Source organism: Grampus griseus (assembly GCF_964374135.1).
Source record: "Grampus griseus genome assembly, chromosome: 16".
NCBI classification, from domain to species: Eukaryota; Metazoa; Chordata; class Mammalia; order Artiodactyla; family Delphinidae; genus Grampus; species Grampus griseus.
Window position 1 is genome coordinate 45,681,819 of NC_139010.1, and position 20,049 is coordinate 45,701,867.

General features: G+C 34.1%; 1 protein-coding gene across 7 annotated transcripts in view; it reads left to right on the forward strand.

Moving 5' to 3' along the window:
• PCDH15 (protocadherin related 15) overlaps nt 1-20,049 on the forward strand; it is a gene marked incomplete at both ends in the record, with an annotated part of 696,762 nt that overhangs the window by 607,690 nt on the left and 69,023 nt on the right. For all 7 annotated transcript variants that reach the window (XM_082673500.1, XM_082673497.1, XM_082673498.1 and 4 more), the window contains one exon: nt 5,642-5,769. In XM_082673500.1, coding sequence (XP_082529626.1) covers nt 5,642-5,769 — 128 coding nt within the window. The remainder of the gene's footprint in view (nt 1-5,641; nt 5,770-20,049) is intronic.

The following is a 20,049-nucleotide window of genomic DNA, read 5'->3' on the forward strand; positions in this document are numbered from 1 at the left end:
TTCATACTATTTAAATTCTTCTATTTGCAGTAAAAATATATGTATTTTTCCACTACATTATTTGATATTCCATATATAATATCCCACATGAAAAAAATTTCTTTTGTAATTCAATGCTAGAAATTATTATTTTTTTAAATTTCATGGTATTAATATTCTTCCTCATTCAGATAAAATAATAATAATAATAATAATACTTTCTCTCTCCTACCTCGAGAGTCAGGAAGCTCTGAGACATTTGAAATAGTGACGCCATCATGTACTGTATTTAGTGCTTTACATTTATTCATTCATTTTACCATGTTGTTGTTGAGAAACTAACTCAGAAAGGGTAAGTAACCTGTGTAAGGTCACACCATGTACATAGAGTATTACTGGCATTTGACCCAGGCTCTGGCTCCATAGCTTGTGCTTAAATTTGTTTATTTCCCAGTTTACAACTACAGCAGTTTTATTGGTCCTTATGACTCGTGTATTAAACTGTTTTTGTGGAAAGAGATGGAGTTTAATAGATACAAATGAATTAAAATAGTGTTTGTTTATTCTGAATGGAAACATACTGAGCTAAAAGTCATCATCATTCCTGTTGCAAATGCCTCTAAATGCATCAATGTGGTCTCAGCATTAGCACAAAATGCTAGCAATGCCAGTGAAAAGAAATAATATTGCATTCTTAGCTTCTGTTTTGCTGGTTACTGTTTACAGGGAAACTTAGTTTATTAAATTTTCCTAATGGGAAAAATACGTTAATATAGACACAAAGCCAAACTTTAATTAATATTTAGAATATTACTCCCCTGATTATTTCCTCATCACTATAGTTGTAAAATTGTCAATGTCGTCATTTTCCTCACTAAAAGACTTAGCTAAAAATCAAGTGTATATTAAAAAAGAAAATCAAATGTATATTATAGTAATCTGAGTGTAAGTTTTGAAGCCAGTAGTTACATGCAGTTATTTCTTTAATTCAGTTATTAACCTTTCAGCCAACACATATACAAAAATGTATGTTCTAGATACAAGCAATTAAAATCATGCAAAAACTAATTAAATCAACATCAAAGCTAAATTAGAAAACTACTAAAATGAACCTCAAAATATTGTCTCTCTTGCTGCCTAACTACTTAAAATAAGCATTGTATATAAATATGACTAAGTACAATTCCTGCAGAGCAAAAAGCTGAGAGATAAGAAACAGTGACTTTTCTCATTCTAACATACTTAATAACTTATTTTTCAAAAGATCATGTAAATATATTGTATTCCTAATTCCATCTAATGAACACACTATAACACATTTCTTCTATACTTTTTTTTCAAACTCTATTTTCTTGGTGAATAACTATCTATAAACCCTTTAGTAAGATCAGATTACATGCTTATCTCAGATGATCCTTTTGTTCTTAAACATTCTATAGAAATAGTCATTTATTTGGCATATAAACCAAGGCAGAGGAACAGACAGGAAGTTAACAATAGTGTAAGAACCAAGAATCTTCAGGGTAATTCCAGACAGCCCATGGAATTATGAATGGTTTTAGATTTAGTATTTTCCTAATATTAAACTTTAAAAAAAGTCTGTTATCTTTAAGAGACATATGCTTACTCTTAACAACAACATGCCATTGCTTGGCACTATGATTTTTTAAGGGCTTAAATATGTATCATCTCATTTCATTTATGGGGATAAAATACAGTGATTCATTCTATTTAAGCGAATATCAGGTAGGGGAGTGGTAGCAATTTTAGTCTAATTCAACATTTATTAAACACCTACTGTGTAGAAGTCATGGTGCTTCTAAAATTTAGTTTTCCAGTAAAGTACATACAAAAATAGTATTAAAGGAAAAATAGCATAAAAGATACGTGTGTGTGTGTGTGTGTGTGTGTGTACATGCACTTTAAAGAGGATCTAACTTTGATCTCTTGGCACCAGCAAAGTAACAAATATGTAACTCTGGTATTTCAAGCATTTTTTGAAAGTTCTGTGCAATAGAACCACATTATGATACAATTCAAAAAAAAAAATCTATGTAATGTGTTAGACCACAAAGAATATTTAACAATAAGAAAAACACCATCCTTGGCTTCAAGGTTTTACAGTCTAATCTAGTGTATGTTTTCTATCAGACTAAGCTCCTGTATTCCCAAGTATTACAGTCAATATTTCTTTGATGTTTATATGCTAGTAATAATTACAGATATGGTTGGAGTTCACAGCATACGGATTGAGGGAATGTCAGGAACAGATGCCAACGGGCAGTGACAGGGGTGGAGGTGAATGGGATTGAACCCCTGACTTTAAAGAATGCAGTGAAGATGGCGATGACCAATATTTGATCAAATAATTGCAGCCCATTTTAATTGAGTCCCATATCGAAGGCATGTGCACGTAAATGGGCTCAGGAGAGGGCATTGTTATATATTTACACACACTTTCCATTTTATCTTTATTTCTCTAGCCAATCTCTCTCTCTCTCTCTCTCTCTCTCATTTTAACTAGGGTTTTTCAGCCTCATCACTATTGACATTTTGGGCTGGATAATTTTTTGTCATAGGGGCTTGTCCTGTTCATCACTGGATGTTCTCAGCATCTCTGGCCTCTACCAGCTAAATTCCAGTAGCACTCCCCCCACTGTCCCACCCTTTGTAGTTATTACTACCAGAAATGTCTCTGGATAGGCAAAATCAATCATGGTCTAGAACCATTGCTTTAACTCCTTGGAACATTATTCAGAAAGTATTTTATGAGAACCTGATGCAATGTAGGCAATAGGTTGGTCATGTGGATAGAAGAAACAGATTCATCTTGAGAATAATAAGGGTTCCCTAAGAAGAGAAAAATAACCGTACAGAATTAATTACTAAAAGTAAAGGAAAGGGAAAAATATCCAAACCAAATTTCGTTTTGAAAAACATAGAGTCAAGTTAAAGTTAATGGTATTTTGACTATCAGTTACTCTTCTGAACACTTTTCACCTTGTTTAGGATGTCTAACATAGAACAGAAGATCTACTCAAGGAGCTTTATATCCTGACTTGTATTTCCTTTTCTGAGCTTTAATTCTTAATAGTTCTATTTTCTCTTTCTTTAAACTAGTAAGTACCAGGAACGTAGCTCACATTTTGTTGCCTCAAGGGTCACTTCTGGAACTTCCTGACTCAATGCAAAGGTACTGCCCAAAGAGAAGTTTCTCTCATACAGAACTGGAGAAAAAGAATGTCAGTGAAGGAAGGGAAATGAGGCGCTGGGCCCCAAAGTGCATAGAAGGATACAATGTCTTTTAACCAAAACACTTGCCAAGCAATCTTTCATCCAGTTTAATTTCCTTCATCCCCGGTGGTTCTCCTTGGAAGCCTGTCATTGTCTCACCCAACCATAAGGAAGACTGCAAGAGGGTATTAGGTCATCAGGCACTTGTGTTGTCCTTCTCACAGTATTCTCTTATCCATTTTATCAACACCACTTTCCTTTCTCCCCACCCACCCTGCATCTTTCTTGTTCTATGCTTCATAACTACCTTAAAAAAATGATATAATATGGAGGGAAAAAAAGATTCTTCAGATACTCAAAGAGGTAAATAGTATATTCCCTTAAACGAATTTAAATGAGAGTTGCTTCCAAGTTTCTGCCTTAGAAATAATCAAAACCCAAATTAGGTGAAAGATCGTGATACAGTCCTTAGTCCTTACACACACCTAGTGAAAGTGTATGAGCCTCAGAAATCTGTGGTGTCATGGACATTGTTAATGAATCAGAAAATCTAAGTGGATGCTATTCTAGTGATTAAACTATAGGAGTACTTTAATTATTTTTGGACTGGCCAACATTTATTTTATGTTCCTTAATTAGATACATCACAATTTCCACTCTCCTGCTTTATTCAAGTATAATTGACAAACTGTATATATTTAAGTTGTACAGTGTGGTGTTTTGATATACATATATACTGTGAAATGATTGCCACAAATTAGTTTTCACATCCATCAACTCATGTTTGTGTCCTGTTGTGTGTGTGTGTGTATATGTGTGTTTGGTGAGAACATTTTAAATCTATTCTCTTAGCAGATTTAAGTACATAGTACAGTATTATTAACTATCATCACCATGCTGTGCTTTAGATCCTCAGTTTTAGTTTGACTTATTTTTTAAAAAAGATTATCAAATTAGCTCCTTTGATTCCAGAAATTTAAAATTGCTACTAAGATGAAAATGGGTTTCATTTTGGATGAACTCTGTTGGTGGCTGACCAGGGTGCAATTTGAAGCCCTGGTACTGTAGGATAGAGAAGCATAGTCTATCATTAACCTTACTTCCCTGCTGGTACGCTTCTTTGTTGACCTAGTAAGTTTTTCTTTTTGATTCTAGCTTCTCCAGTTCAGGAATGGTGGGAAAGAGGCCAATAGGGGAGAAACTAAATGAATAGCAGTAGGACAGGTGTAAAACCTTGTGGTTAACTCTCTTGTCTCACTGACCTTTCCCGAGTTAAGCAAAAAGGAGCCTTTTTCTAAATTCTTACTAGGACAATGAAGATTATTCATTCATTTAATCGACACATATACTATACACCCATGATCCACCCACTGTGCCAGTAGGTTGGTGTTAATTAGTTATAGCTGAGGATACAATAAAGTAATAACATCTGGGTTTGCCTGATAGTTTGTAGATCAATTGCCGTATATTTGATCCTACTTGAAATGCATGAGAAAAGTTTACTTAGATAATACATCAAAATATTTATGTAATTTGAATCTACTTTTTGCAAAATGTTTACCAGTTATTCCTCATTTTATCTGGTTTGTAAGTTATTTTCATTTATCAGATTCTTTGTAAAGGGTCATTCTTGTACTAGTAAAAAGTGCTACATTTTTCCTTAAAAGTGCGATGATTGAGGGAGTGAGATTTTAACATGTGATGAAATGTATTCTTTATAGTATATTTAATGTGGTTTAAATTATAAAACCCAGTATTTATAAGTCATACAATAATCATCTCTCCAGCTACATCTTTTCCAATGAATGCTAGATAGCCTCTAATGCACGATAAAATTTGTTTTCCCGTTGTGGAAATAAGCACCTCACCCAAACATTGTTTACTTCTACTCTTAATATATATATATATATATATATATATATATATATATACACACACACACACACACATATACACACATATATGCATATATATATAATACTACATGTTAAGATAATATCATTGCTAGTTCTATACTTAAGAATAAAAATATTTTTAAATTTATGGCAGACTATTATTTCATAAGGTGTTTTATATATTTATGTCACTTTGGTGTAATTTGTAATGTGTGTGAAGTATTTGTAAATATGAAAGGTTGAATTGTTTTATTAAAATTAGCAGAACACAATAGTGTCTATTAAATCAAGTAAGATGAATTAACAAGACATTATAACTAAAAGAAATAGCAGCAACTTAACATTATGTTGCCAGAAACAACATTATCAATGTCCTCTTTGGGTATGGGGTATTAAGCATGCCAATTAGGAATGACTTTCTGATTTAAGTTTCTTCCACTGTTCAAAAGAAAGTACAGTAATTATTTACTCCAGTCCATCTTTTTCTAATTAATGACCATCAATAAAAATATATATTATTTCTTTTCCTCCAGGCAATAGAGCTAAAGTGTATATTGAGATTCAGGATGAAAATGATCATCCCCCAGTGTTTCAGAAAAAACTCTACATTGGAGGTGTATCTGAAGATGCAAAAATGTTTTCTTCTGTGCTCAGAGTTAAGGTATGAGAACATTTATTAAGATACAGAACTAAAAAGTCAGAGATCATATTTTGTAGATAAACTATAACCATGTAATTTATATTAACTGAGTACATTTTCATAGTTTAAACAAAAGTCTGAAACGGATAAATGAGTTTAATTAGTCAAACTAAATACAGATTAATTATGAGATGAATACTAAGCAACTTTTTGTGCTTTATTTTTACTATAAAAGTAGGAACAAATTATTTATGATGTTTTACATTGAATAAGATATCAAAATATCTGTTTTCCTAGTATATTTGTATGCCTTTAATATTCAGGATTAATTTACAATAACTCCAAAGAGTCTCAAAATGGAGTTTCTTGTAGCAAATATAAAATTACTATTTTCTGATTGAAGAAATAATGTAATAAATTTTGTAATTCTTTTTTCTGCAATAATTTTTTAAAATTCAAGATGCTAGTTAAAGCAATGTAAAAAATAACACTACTAACACTACTAACATTAGTACTTTAGTAAAGATTTTTTAAAACCTTCATATGTCAGAAATGTTAGAATTTAAAAACACTATCATAGACTAAAGTTGATAATTTTCAATTTTTCTTTAGTTAATTATCAAATACGTTTTCAGATTTTTTTCAATAGTACATAAAGTTGAAATAGTTTTATAACTAAAAAATAAATTTGTAAATATTGCATTACATTGAGGAAATTTTATAGGCTATAGGATTTTAGATTATTAATTACAGAGTTATATTTCTGAAGCTATTTTAATAATCAATTTTTAAAATAGCTATTAGCATACAAACATAAAACCTAAATATTTCTAAGCAAATCCAGCTATTGATTGCCTCTAGTTTTGCATATGAGTAGTTGCCTTTCTTTCCCTATTACCAGGAGTACCATGATTGAGCTCTTCTTACATATGATTTTATCACCTTAACATCCTTAAGTAAGAAAGAGAAAAATCAACGAAGCAAATAAAGCATGTGTGTTGTACTTGCAAAATAGCTCTTCCACAGTGCCAAATTCTGACTCCTGATTTGAATCACCAGTTGCAACTAAAATTGGTGTACAAATTCAAGCCAATTACATTATATCCAACTTGCATTATGATTTACAGGTAGCAGTCCTTTGTAGTTGATTTTTATCTTATTTTACATTTTAGTCCTATTAACGATTGATTCAGTTTATTCATTTAGTCAGTAAATAATTTTGGGGTGTTTATAGTGTGAGTTGTTCTAGAAGTTGGACATAGAGCAACTAAAAAATAATCAAACAAAAAACCCCCAAACTTCCCACCCTAGTAATGCAAACAAACTAATAGAAGAAACAAATTGTAGATCAAGAAAACAGGAACTATTAACATAAAGTCATGTGGTCAAGAGAGAAACTTGTCTATTTCTAGGTAAGGAGCATTCTGGGCATTCCAATATAAAGTCTCTAAAGTTGGAGGGAATTTGGGGAGGTCAGTGTGACTGAAAAAGACTGGCTGGGGATGAGACTGGAAATGCAGCCCAGGACCAGAATATGGGCTTTATTTTAGATGTGCTTAGAAAGAAAGTTTTTGAATGGTTTTGTCTAGAAGTGTGACATAATCCAATATAAAAGGATTATTCTGGATGTTGTGCAGGGTGGGATGTGGGAGTAGATACACAGTGTTTTTAGACAAGAGTAGAAACAGAGCCCAATGCATCACTAGTCCAGGCAAGATTTGGTAGTGACTTGAACCATGGTGTAGAATGGGGAGATGATGAGAAGGAAGTAAAAAGGAAGCCAAAAGGATTTGCTGATGGATTATATGTGGGGCATTAGAGAAAATCAAGGTTGACTCTGAGGGTTTTGTTCTGAACAGGTCCCCATTGCTCCCTCGGGAATTATGGTGCAAAAATCAAGAGTTCACTTTTGGATATTTCATGTTTGTGAGGCATTTTCAATATGCAAGCATAATTCTTGGCAAGATGGTTACAGATGCTGATTTAGATTCAGGAAAGAAATTGCAGGCCAGGATGAAATCATGATATTAAAGAAAATGGATGTAGGTAGAAAAGTCCAGGGACTTCCCTGGCGGTCCAGTGGTTAAGACTTCGCCTTCCAATGCAGGGTGTGCAGGTTTGATCCCTGGTTGGGGAGCTAAGATCCCACATGCCTCACAGCCAAAAAACCAAAACATAAAACAGAAGCAATATTGTAACAAATTCAATAAAGACTTGAAAAATGGTCTACATCAAAAAAACAAAAAGCTTAAAAAAAATGTCCAAAGACTAAGCCTTAGGAACTCAATACTTAGAGATCAGGAAGCGGATTCATCAAATCATGCTGAGAAATTGCTGCCATGAGGTAGCAAGAATACTAGGAAAATGTATAATAGGGTCCCTGAGACTCGTAAGAACTAAATTGCTGAAAGAGGGAGTGATCAACTGTCAAGCGCTGCTGTGAATAGAGTGACCCTGTGTATTTTTACATGACCACTCATGCTAATAGAAGTAATACTGTAGTGGAGAAAAAAAATAAGCTAAATGCTAAAATATTCCATTAATAAAGGAGATTATTCAAGAAACCTATAGATGACGGCAGTAAGAGAATTTAATGGGTGATATTATCTGATGATGGCATTTACTTCAGAAGAATTGCGAGAAGGTGGCAAAGGAGATAGAATAATGTTCTAGAAGCAGTGATTCAGAGACAGGACACGTGCCACCTATCTACCTCTAGGCATTGTGCTATGTCAGATATGGGAGCCACTTTTTGAGTCAGCCTTAGAAAGCAGTATCGTATGTAGGGGAGAGGACCAGGGTGGGAAGAGTAAAAAAGTAATGGTAATATTCAAAGGGAAGGTTGAATATTTAGGCGATATTGCTGATGATGGACTATGAATTCCAAGGAATCCTGGTGAAAGGTTGGTGGTGGAAGTAAAGGTGAAGTGGGAAACTGAATCAAATTAGGGTGTGTGAAGAGCTACATGGGAAGAAATATCTGGGGGGTGAGAGATGCATCGGAGAGAAGCCATGGACTACTTTTGATGATGTAAACAGGGATGGGATTGATCATTTCTCCAGGACTACCAAGAATTCCATAGGACAGTCCTTTCTTCACTTGATCAGTGGGTTATTCAGGCTAGGGAGAGGGGTCCTTTTCAGGAAACCAATTTTATGCCATATAATATTCTATGTAGGAGGGGAGACAGAGACAGAGAAGGGATGTGAGAAAAAGCATAGCAATGTATTGATGCAAGTATATGCTGTTATGATTAATTCAGTTAGGAAAGCACAAATTGTTATGTGGATTCAAGGGAAGGAGACATTTTCATTGGTAAAGAACATAAAAGTTTTCCTGGGGGATGAAGAATTTGAGTGGCACTGAAGAGCCATTAGACTTTCTCAAAGTGCAAATGAGAATAGTCTAAGCAGAGGAAACACAAAGCCAAACCCAGAAAAAACAAAGTGCAGAGTGTGTTTGTGGAACAGTGATAGGAGGCAAGGACCTTAGGAAGTGATGGGGGTAATAAATCTTCAGTGGTGAACATTTTCAAATGCTGCCTTTAGCCTTGAAGCCTGGAAGCTTCTCCTTTACAAATTTAATCGGAGTGAAAGTGAGTTAAGCAAGTCTTTTCAATTCATACTTAGGGCAGCAAAAAATGTTATTAGAAATAGCCCTGGATCAGGGCCAGCCAAGCCCAAATCTTGGCAGAAGATGATTTAAAAAACAGGGAATCAGCCTACGATTGTGAAAGAGGCTTTTTACCACTTACTGTATAATATTGGGGTAATGTTAGATTTTATCCACCATACACGCAAGTTAAATTTTTTTAGTCCATCATGAAATCATAAAGATAAATTTTTTTAAAATTGTGTTATGTGTAGGAATGGTAAGAGGAAACATATTAAAGGATTTACTAAGAAATATGAGACTAAAATATCAATGAATAAAACAATACTTACTATTTTCAAATATGGACAGTGGATTAAAGGCATTACTAAAAGTATGTTAGGAGAAAGGCAACACAATGAGAGCATTATTGAAATTAATTATTCAATATAAGTGATAGTAAAAGAAGGAAAATTTTGTATATATATATATATGTTTGTGTATGGGTGCACTCTGAAATGGTATACCTAATATGCTTAGAGACCTATTTAAAGTTCTTTTTTTTTTTTTTTTAGAAAATATACATTGTATACCTAGTGTGTGTTGAAAATACAGAGGCAAACAAAACAGACTGTCCTCTGCCTTTATAGAGTTAGCATTCTAATAAACTAGACCAAAAAAGCAGGTAATTATTAAGGCTTTTATTTAAACACACATGTAAAGATTTGGATTCTGGCTCAATGATATGAATGTTCATATCATGTTAAAGTAATTCCTGGATTGTGTCAAAGGACACAGAACAAGAGAATTAATTAGGGACTACCTGCTACATTTGCTATGGTTTAATGCTGATAACTGTCACAACTGATTCTTCAAAACTGATTTCCATTGATCACACCAATCAGTCATTTTAATTGCAGGGAGAGAGAGAAGAAAATCAACTTGTAATTTTTCTCTTCAGTCTTTAATACAAGAATTAATGTCCCTTAAAAGTATCACCCTTAGCATATACCCAAAAGAATTGAAAGCAGGGACTCAAACAGGTATTTGTATATCAGTGTTCATAGCAGCATTATTCACAATAGCTAAAAGGTGGAAACAACCTATATGTCCAGTAATGGATGAATGGATAAACAGTGATTGCTTTACAATGTTGTGTTAGTTTCTGCTGTAAAATGAAGTGAATCAGCTATATGTATACATATATCCCCTTCCTCTTGGACCTCCCTCCCCACCCCCATCCCACCCATCTGTGTCATCACAGAACACCAAGCTGAGCTCCCTGTGCTTTATAGCAGGTTCCCAGTAGCTTTCTATATTACACATGGTAGTGTATTTATGTCAAACCAAATCTCCCAATTCATCCCACCCTCCCCTTCCCCCACTGTGTCCACATGTCCATTCTCTACATCTGTGTCTCTCTTCCTGCCCTGCAGACAGGTTCATCTGTACCATTTTTCAAGATTCCACATATATGCATTAATATATGATATTTGTTTTTCTCTTTCTGACTTACCTCACTCTGTATGACAGACTCTAGGTCCATCCACATCTCTATAAATGACCCAATTTCATTCCTTTTTATGGCCGAGTAATATTCCATTATATATGTACCACATCTTCTATATCTGTTCATCTGTCAATGGACAGTTAGGTTGTTTCCATGTCCTGGCTATTGTAAATAATGCTGCAATGGACATTGCGGTACATGTGACTTTTTTTTTTTTTTTTTTTTTGCGGTACACGGGCCTCTCACTGTCGTGGCCTCTCCCGTTGCGGAGCACAGGCTCCGGACGCGCAGGCTCAGTGGCCATGGCTCACGGGCCCAGCCGCTCCACGGCATGTGGGATCTTCCCGGACCGGGGCACGAACCCGTGTCCCCTGCATCGGCAGGCATACTCTCAACTACTGTGCCACCAGGGAAGCCCAACACATGTGACTTTTTGAATTATGGTTTTCTCAGGGTATATGCCCAGTAGTGGGATTGCTGGGTCATTAGATAGTTCTATTTTTAGCTTTTTAAGGAACCTCCATACTATTCTCCACAGTGGCTGTATCAATTTACATTCCCATCAACAGTGCAAGAGGCTTCCCTTTTCTCCACACCCTCTCCAGCATTTATTGTTTGTAAATTTTTTGATGATGGCCACTCTGACAGGTGTGTGATGGTACCTCATTATAGTTTTGATTTGCATTTCTCTAATAATTAGTGATATTGAGCATCTTATCATGTGCCTCTTGGCCATCTGGATGTCTTCTTTAGAGAAATATGTATTTAGGTCTTCCACCCATTTTTGGATTGGGTTGTTCAGTTTTTTGATGTTGAGCTGCATGAGCTGCTTGTATATTTTGGAGATTAATCCTTTGTCCATTGCTTCGTTTGCAAATACTTTCTCCCATTCTCAGGGTTGTATTTTTGTCTTATTTATGGTTTTCTTTGCTGTGCAAAAGCTTTTAAGTTTAATTAGGCCCCATTTGCTTGTTTTTATTTTCATTACTATAGGAGGTGGGTCAAAAAAGATCTTGCTGTGATTATGTCAAAGAGTGTTCTTCCCATGTTTTCCTCTAAGAGTTTTACAGTGTCTGATCTTACATTTAGGTCTTTAATCCATTTTGCATTTATTTTTGTGTATGGTATTAGCGAGTGTTCTAATTTCATTCTTTTACATATAGCTTTCCAGTTTTCCCAGCACCACTTATTGAAGAGGCTGTCTCTTCTCCATTGTATATTCTTGCCTTCTTTGTCATAGATTAGGTGACCATAGGTGTGTGGGTTTATCTCTGGACTTTCTATCCTGTACCATTGATCTATATTTCTGTTTTTGTGCCAGTACCATGCTGTCTTGATTACTTAGCTTTGTAGTATAGTCTGAAGTCCAGGATCCTGATTCCTCCAGCTCCGTTTTTCTTTCTCAAGACTGCTTTGGCTATTTGAGGTCTTTTGTGTTTCCATACAAATTGTAAAATATTTTCTTTTAATTCTGTGAAAAATGCCATTGGTAATTTGATAAAGATTGCATTGAATCTGTAGATTGCTTTGGGTAGTATAGTCATTTTCACAATACTGATTCTTCTAATCCAAGAATATGATATATCTCTCCACCTCTGTGTCATCTTTAATTTCCTTCATCAGTGTTTTATAGTTTTCTGAGTACAAGTCTTTTGCCTCCTCAGGAGGTTTATTCCTAGGTATTTTATTCTTTTTGTTGCAGTGGTAAATGGTATTGTTTCCTTAATTTCTCTTTCTGATCTTTTGTTGTTAGTGTATTAGAATGCAAGAGATTTCTGTGTATTAATTTTGTATCCTGCAACTTTACTAAATTCATTGATGAGCTCTAGTGTTCTGGTGGCATCTTTAGGATTATCTGTGTATAGTATCATGTCATCTGCAAACAGTGACAGTTTTACTTCTTTTTTGCCAATTTGTATTCCTTTTATTTCTTTTTATTCTCTGATTGCCGTGGCTCGAATTTCCAATACTATGTTGAATAATAGTGGTGAGAGTGGACATCCTTCTCTTGTTCCTGATCATAGAGGAAATGCTTTCAGTTTTTTACCATTGAGAATGATGTTTGCTGTGGGCTTGTTGTATATGGCCTTTATTATGTTGAGGTAGGTTTCCTCTATGCCTAGTTTCTGGAGAGTTTTTATCATAAATGGGTGTTGAATTTTGTCAAAAGCTTTTTCTCCATTTATTGAGATGATCATATAGTTTTTAGTCTTTAATTTGTTAATATGTTGTATCACATTGATTGAGTTGCATATATTGAAGAAGCCTTGCATCCCTGGGATGAATCCCACTTGATCATTGTGTATGATCCTTTTAATGTGTTGTTGGATTCTGTTTGCTAGTATTTTGTTGAGTATTTTTGCCTCTATGTTCATCAGTGATACTGGTCTGTAATTTTCTTTTTTTGTTGAACATTGATAACTGAAATATGCTAATGAAAAATGACTGATAAATTTCATTACATCAGAATAACGGACTACAATGACAAAGACAGCATAAAAGATTAAAATACAAGCAATTAGCTGAAAGCAAATATTTACAACATATATTTAAAAAAAAAACTCAACAGTTTCCAGAATATAGAAAGAACTTTAAAACAGCAACTATTTATCCAGTAAAAACAAGGTTGAAAAGTCATGAATATTTGTCATATTATTCAAAAATTTCTGTGTGAGGTAAGAAAGATTAAGCTAGACCTTTGAATATTGTCCCTCTTGGGCTGTTGGAAAATACCAGTCAGTGAATATTATTTGTTAATAACAATAGCTGCCATTTATTTGTCTTTATTACTTTTCTGAGAACTGTGAAAACCTCTTTATTTTAGCCTACCGAAAGTGTTTAAATAAAGAAGCAAACGAATAAAACAAACAAATAAACACACTTACCTATAAAGTAGATGCAATTATTCCTTGTTTTATTGTTGGAAAAATTGAAGATTAGTAACGTTATATAGCTTTCCAAGTATTACTCAGCCAATAACCAATGAAGTCAGAATTAAAAGTTTAAGTTTACCTTAGTTCAAGGCCTTTTCTTGTAATCTCTGTATCACATTGCTTTCTATGGGAAGTGAGGAATAGTATCTTGGCAGGGGTAGAATGTTGGCAGAAAATAACATATTAAGTTCCTATGAAAAAAGTGGAGATAATTAACATGGCAACTAACTGCTTCTCAAATTGAGATGACCTCTGTGAATTATGACCCCCTCTATTAAGGTAACAAGTCAGATCTGGTTTTAGAAACACTTTTCAATTTATTAACTAATTTGTCTAGTTTATTGCATGTCTTTTTAACTGCAACCGATAGCCTAATTTAATACAAATATAGGGACAAGTTAAATGTGATCAAGAGTAATTTAAATCTTTCTGAAGTATGAAGATATTTTCCAGAAGTTAATGCAATAAGGATTAATCCCTCCTTATAAGTTGCAGATATGAAAAATTCAGTGTCAGAAAAATTGAATTAAAATGTAGACTTGATTTCTACTGAAAGTCAAAAAGACCGTGAACATTACATCTTTGAGTTAATAAAGAAGCCAGATTTAAGAAATTTATAGACTGAAAGAAAGTAATATTTCAAAAAAGCATCAAGAAAGGGAGCATTCTGACCAATCTCTAATTCTTTATTACATTGCCTAAATAAGCTTGGAATGACAGCAAGAGATTTTAGCAGAAAGACGCTGGTGAGAGAAAAAAGCCACAGCCATGGCTAGAGGATGCAAATTTCCTTAGTGGCAAAAAGTATAGAAATATGCAAGAGTAACAATGCAGAGAGCAACATAATTTGTTTCTAGACAGAGATAAGGGCCTCTGAGGGATCCTGTTCCCTGGCCCTCTGCCTGCTCATATGGGTCTGACAGAAAACAATTCCAGCACACCCATGAGGGTTTAGCATGTATTTCCCCAGTGTAGCATCTTTTACTGGGCCAGACTCATGCCTGGCTTATGTCAAAACTGGTACTAATAGCAAACCCTTACCCCATGTTTACACAATGCTAAGTACTCTAGACACTTGTCAGGAATGAACTCATGTGTTCCCCTCAGAGAGCCCATGAGGTAGCTACTATTATCATTCTCAATTTATAGATGAGAACACTGAGACACAGAAACAATATGTAACCTGCCCAATGTGTACACCTAGGCCATAGTGAAGCCAGGATTCATAGCCAGGCACTCTAGCCCGGAGACAATGCTCTGTTCTCCCAGGTAGAACAGCGCTGGGCTGGAGTCACATCATTTGGATTCAGTCCCAGATATGCTCTTAACTGTCTGTGGAACGTTACACTTCATCACTCTGGGCCATAGTTGTCTTCTCTTATGCAAATACTGCTTTAGAACTAGGTGCCCTTAAACGTCTATAACCGCTTCTGATGGTTTGCATGTTATTTACCTTAGGAAAATTACAGTGTGGGGGAAAAAAAGCCAAGTACCCTAAGAGAATTGTTATATTTGAGAACTACATTGTAAAGGTCAAATTCTGAAATCCAAAGCACTTATTTTTCCCAGTTTTTATGGTTTACTTGAAGTTATGGTCACTTGAAGCTGGTGGATTATTTTATGACAATTTCTCCCTAGTTGCTCCATATAACAAAGATGTAAACAAGTACCAGTCTGAAATTCTCATGAAATGGTAATTTTGATTCCCCTTTGCCAACTCTGGGAAACCCAGCTTTATACAAACACTACTTATTGTTTCAAGAGTGATGTTTCTTAGGAGATCTTACCATTTGTTTCCTTCATGATTACCATGCCATCTAACCTTCTATGGTTTGTACCTTGAACAAGTGAATGCACACAGGTGCCTGAGGGCTCACTGTCTTCTTGGCTATAACCCTATAACTGAATTACTATCTATCTATCTATCTATCTATATAATTTAGATATTATATTGTTATCATGTATCTATGTGCTTGTTTTCTCTACTAGAATTCACATTTCATCTAAGCAAGTATCATGCTTTCTCACTAACTTAATGACATTATAGATACATTGTGCTTAACATCTTAAGGTGATGCTTAACATCTTAAGGTGGTGTTAGAAATTTTATTTATTTTTACATGTAGTTATGCCTTTTAGTATGTTTAATCAAGACTTTCCATGTAATACTTGAATGAATTATTGACTTTCAGATAAGTAAAATACACTTTAAATTAAACTCTTGGGCTTGGTTACAGCACTGAGAGTGACAGGACCTATCATTTCTCTGGTAATTTCCCTTCTTGTCAAAATTAGAAGCTTAGATTTGGTGATATCTTTATGAATCTATCATGGTTTTCCATTGATTTAACCACTCTGGAGAAACCAAATGTCAAGAAAATTATTTTTTCCTAACAACTGGTGTATTTTTGTTATATATTATTGTATCTTATGTATTTTTGGAAAAGACCTCATGTCTATTTTTGAATTCTATGGAGTATATGCAAACAGATGGTTACTAACCACTCTGTGTCTAAGAGTCTATACATTCTAAGCCTGTATTTTCCCCTGTGCAAGTTGAGGTATATGAACATAGCACCATCACCAGTTTCTGATGCATAACATTTGCCTCTTTTGGTCAGAACAAGCAGAAAATTATAGTTTTGTTGCTAGTATTATACATGGACAAGACCACATCTATCTTTGTAGCCACAAATGGAGTTTCCAGATAAAATAATTCCACATATATGTTTTACTCTCTTTCTCTTCCCCTTCTCTGCAAAAATCTGTCTTTTTATTGTCCAGAAGAGAGATCTAAAATCATCTCATTTACGTAGTAGTAACTCAATTTACAGTTGTTGGTTTGAATGTAACTTAAGAATTGCCTTAATTTTTATTGCTTAAAATAGGAATGGGACTATTTTTTTTACAGGCTATAAATGTCTGAAGAATGACAAATTTGGGGTCCTTAAACGTAGAGGAAAATAGCTCTCATAACTGGAAATTACCTTAAAAGAAGAGAGTTTGAGAACTTTTTATGGGTTTCAAGCCATCAGGCATGTACATGAAGAAAAAGTAGTTTATTTGGTGAATGTCCAAATCATTTAACCTTCCCTAAATTAATTGGTGGCCCATATATTTCAAAGTCTGATCACACTTTAGTGAGCTTAGAAATGTATTTAATGCTTGTTGCATGTCTTTCAGACGATTATATGTCTAACAATCCAAGGTATGGATGTGGAATATTATCTTCTGAATCAAGCTTGCATTTTCTTGTAGAAGATTTTATATGTTGTTGAGCGGTGATGGTTATATATACATTCCTATTTTATGTTTCAAGGACCATATCTTCCATCACCTGGTAGGAATATTGACAATCAGAATTCTTCCGAAATTTTCTGAAAATTCTTCTGAAATTCTTTAAACCTCCATTTAACTTTGTGCTGTACTGAACTGACACAGGAGACCTATAACACCAATCTTAGCAAAAATGATAAAAGTGAGCTTTTTAAAAGGTTTTTATTCATACTTCTCTAAATACACTTTATTTTTGAATTGCCTATTAGTACTGCCAATGAGAAGAGTAAAGTATTAGATTTCCCTAAAATGTATTTTGAAGAAAATTCATTTCTAAAAAAGTCATAAAGAATGGATGACTCTCCCTAGTAATTCTAATGTATTTACATTAATGAAAACCAGCAGGCCTGGAGCAAGACTATGTACATAAAGAGAATATAATTTACATCGGTTAGTTAATAAGTCACTGTATATCTGAGAATTACAAAGAGACTTTTCAAATTTTTTTCAAAAACAGACACAGAAATGTCTGCAATCACAAAAATGCATTCTAATGAACAGGAATAGTAAAACTCTAGAAATTCTCGTCAAGTAGATCCTGAAACTTTATGTGGTTGCTACACTAATTTTTGTAAATTTATATCTCTTTTTATACTACCTCATTTTATTTGTTCCCAGGATTTTTTTTTTTCCTAGGAGTCATGGCCTCTTACAATCCCAGTGATCCATAAAAAGACAAAGTCAATGAGTTTCATAGTAATTTGAAAGACTTTATTACCACCTGAAGCCAATAGACCTGAAGATATGCTACAAGACAATATCAAAGATCTCCAATTCAGAGTATATAAGAACTCTAACAAACTGATGAGTGAAAACAGAACAAAACAAAGAGCTCAAGATAAAAAGATAGGAATCAGACTGGAATAGACCATGAATAAATATATAAAAATTGGCAAAAAAAATGTATAAAGAGGAATTCAACTTTATTAACTACTAGGGAATTACAAAATAAACCATAAGAAATCACCACATGTTCATCAGGATAGCTAAAATAAAAAAGACAAAACCAAATTTCAAAACAACTGAATTTCTCAGATATTGCCAAAGGGTTATAAATTGGAACAATATTTTGGAAAACAGTTTGACATCATCTACTAAGTGTGAACATATGCATATCCCCTAATTCATAATTTCTACTCCTGAGTTTTTACACAACAAAAATGAATACATATGCTCATAAGAGAGATGTACAAAAAATCCACTATTTGTAAATACGTTAACTGTCTGTAAAATCAAAAAGCTGCAAACAACCTCAATGTCCAGCAACAGTACATACATTAATATATGTGAGCAAATGAATTCAGACCAAAAATACAAATTTCTTTAAGTCCCTTTATATAAAGTCCACAAACAGGAAAAACTAATCTAATCAGAATAGTTGTTATTCTTAGGAGGAGACTGATAACGCACTCTATTTCTTGATCTAGATGCTGGTTATGTCTGGAGATGTAATTTGAAAAATAAAAATAAAAATTTTAAATGTTTAAAAAGTGCTAAATTCATAAAAACAAAAGGTAGAAGGTTATTCAACTTTCTGGTAATTCAAGCTGTTTTCCTTGGAAGGTGTAAAATAATTCTGACCAAAGTAGAGGAGTTCATATTTTTCTTATTAGCCCTCTGTGTAGTTAATATTAAGGAATTATCTATTTTTAATTCTTAGTGAAACAATGCCACATAGTTTTCTTTTGATTTTTAGCAAGAAAGCATATTTTGGGAAGATGGGACACTATGTTATTGGTGGCTGTGACTGAGAAATGCCAGTTATCAAGCATGGTAGGTTGAATCTGGAAGATAGTATTGGTAGAGAGAATGCAGGTTGGTATGAACAAGCACATGGGATTATCTGGTTCTTGGTTTCAGAATCCAAAATTGTAAGCCAGAGAGATAAGATTTGGACCTGAAAATTGTGTAATCGTATCCACAGGTTAGAAACAGATTGCTAAGTCCTTGCAAGACACATGAGCACAGGCAAAAGCCTTGCTGTTATGTTATGATATAGAGCACTGACCAAGAATCTGAGCTGAGTAGGAAGAATAAGTGAGAGGAAACAGATTGAAGTTTTAGAAGAACCAGGTGAAAGAAGGATTTAGGTGCTCAGCAGAGAACAAGCATCACAGGAAACATATAGTGTGCCTTCCAGACCTAGAAGGCCCCGGAGGAGAGCTCAGAACACACTCACTGCAGGGTTCAGTAACAAGGGCAAGGCCAGGTGATACTGAGACAACCACTTTTGAGGGAGGGGCTTTTTGTGGGTTTACAATTCGGGTTAGAGCTAAAATTAGAGAGTGGGATGAGACTGAGACCAAAAGTACAAAAAAAGTACTTCTGTAGGCAGGAAATGAATAGAACAGGAATGCCTCTGCTCCTTCTATGACAGCAGGAATGACTTAGGGAACTAGGGAACTTTTCACTTAAGTCAGTATTGATTAAAGTTTAATCAAATATTATGAATATGCTAAATCCCAAGATTATGAAATATCAGGTAAATGAATAAAAAACATAAAGGCCATAAAAATGAAGTTTTGATATTTAAATCTGTATCTTTTCCAAAAGCATAACGAAGAACACAAATCTGGATTTTTATCCTTTAACCACTACTGGGCTGTGTAACCTTGGACAAATTTCTTAATTTCTCTAAGCATCATGTCTACAAGTGATGGCAGTACTATCTAACAAATTTCTTTTGTTATAAATTTTAAAAATGCATAAAAAGCATGAACACACTGCCTGTCTCCCAGAAATCTCTCAATAAATATTCACAGTCATTATTAGTTATTTTATCTGAGTAGTTCTTTTTGCCTATAAGATAATCATAATCTCAGACTCCAGATGTTCTTAATTCAGCATGCACAGTGCATATAAGTTATTAAAAACACAATTCTATTGAATGCTCAGGTATTTTATCATTGCCCTTGAAACCAAATAGTGGG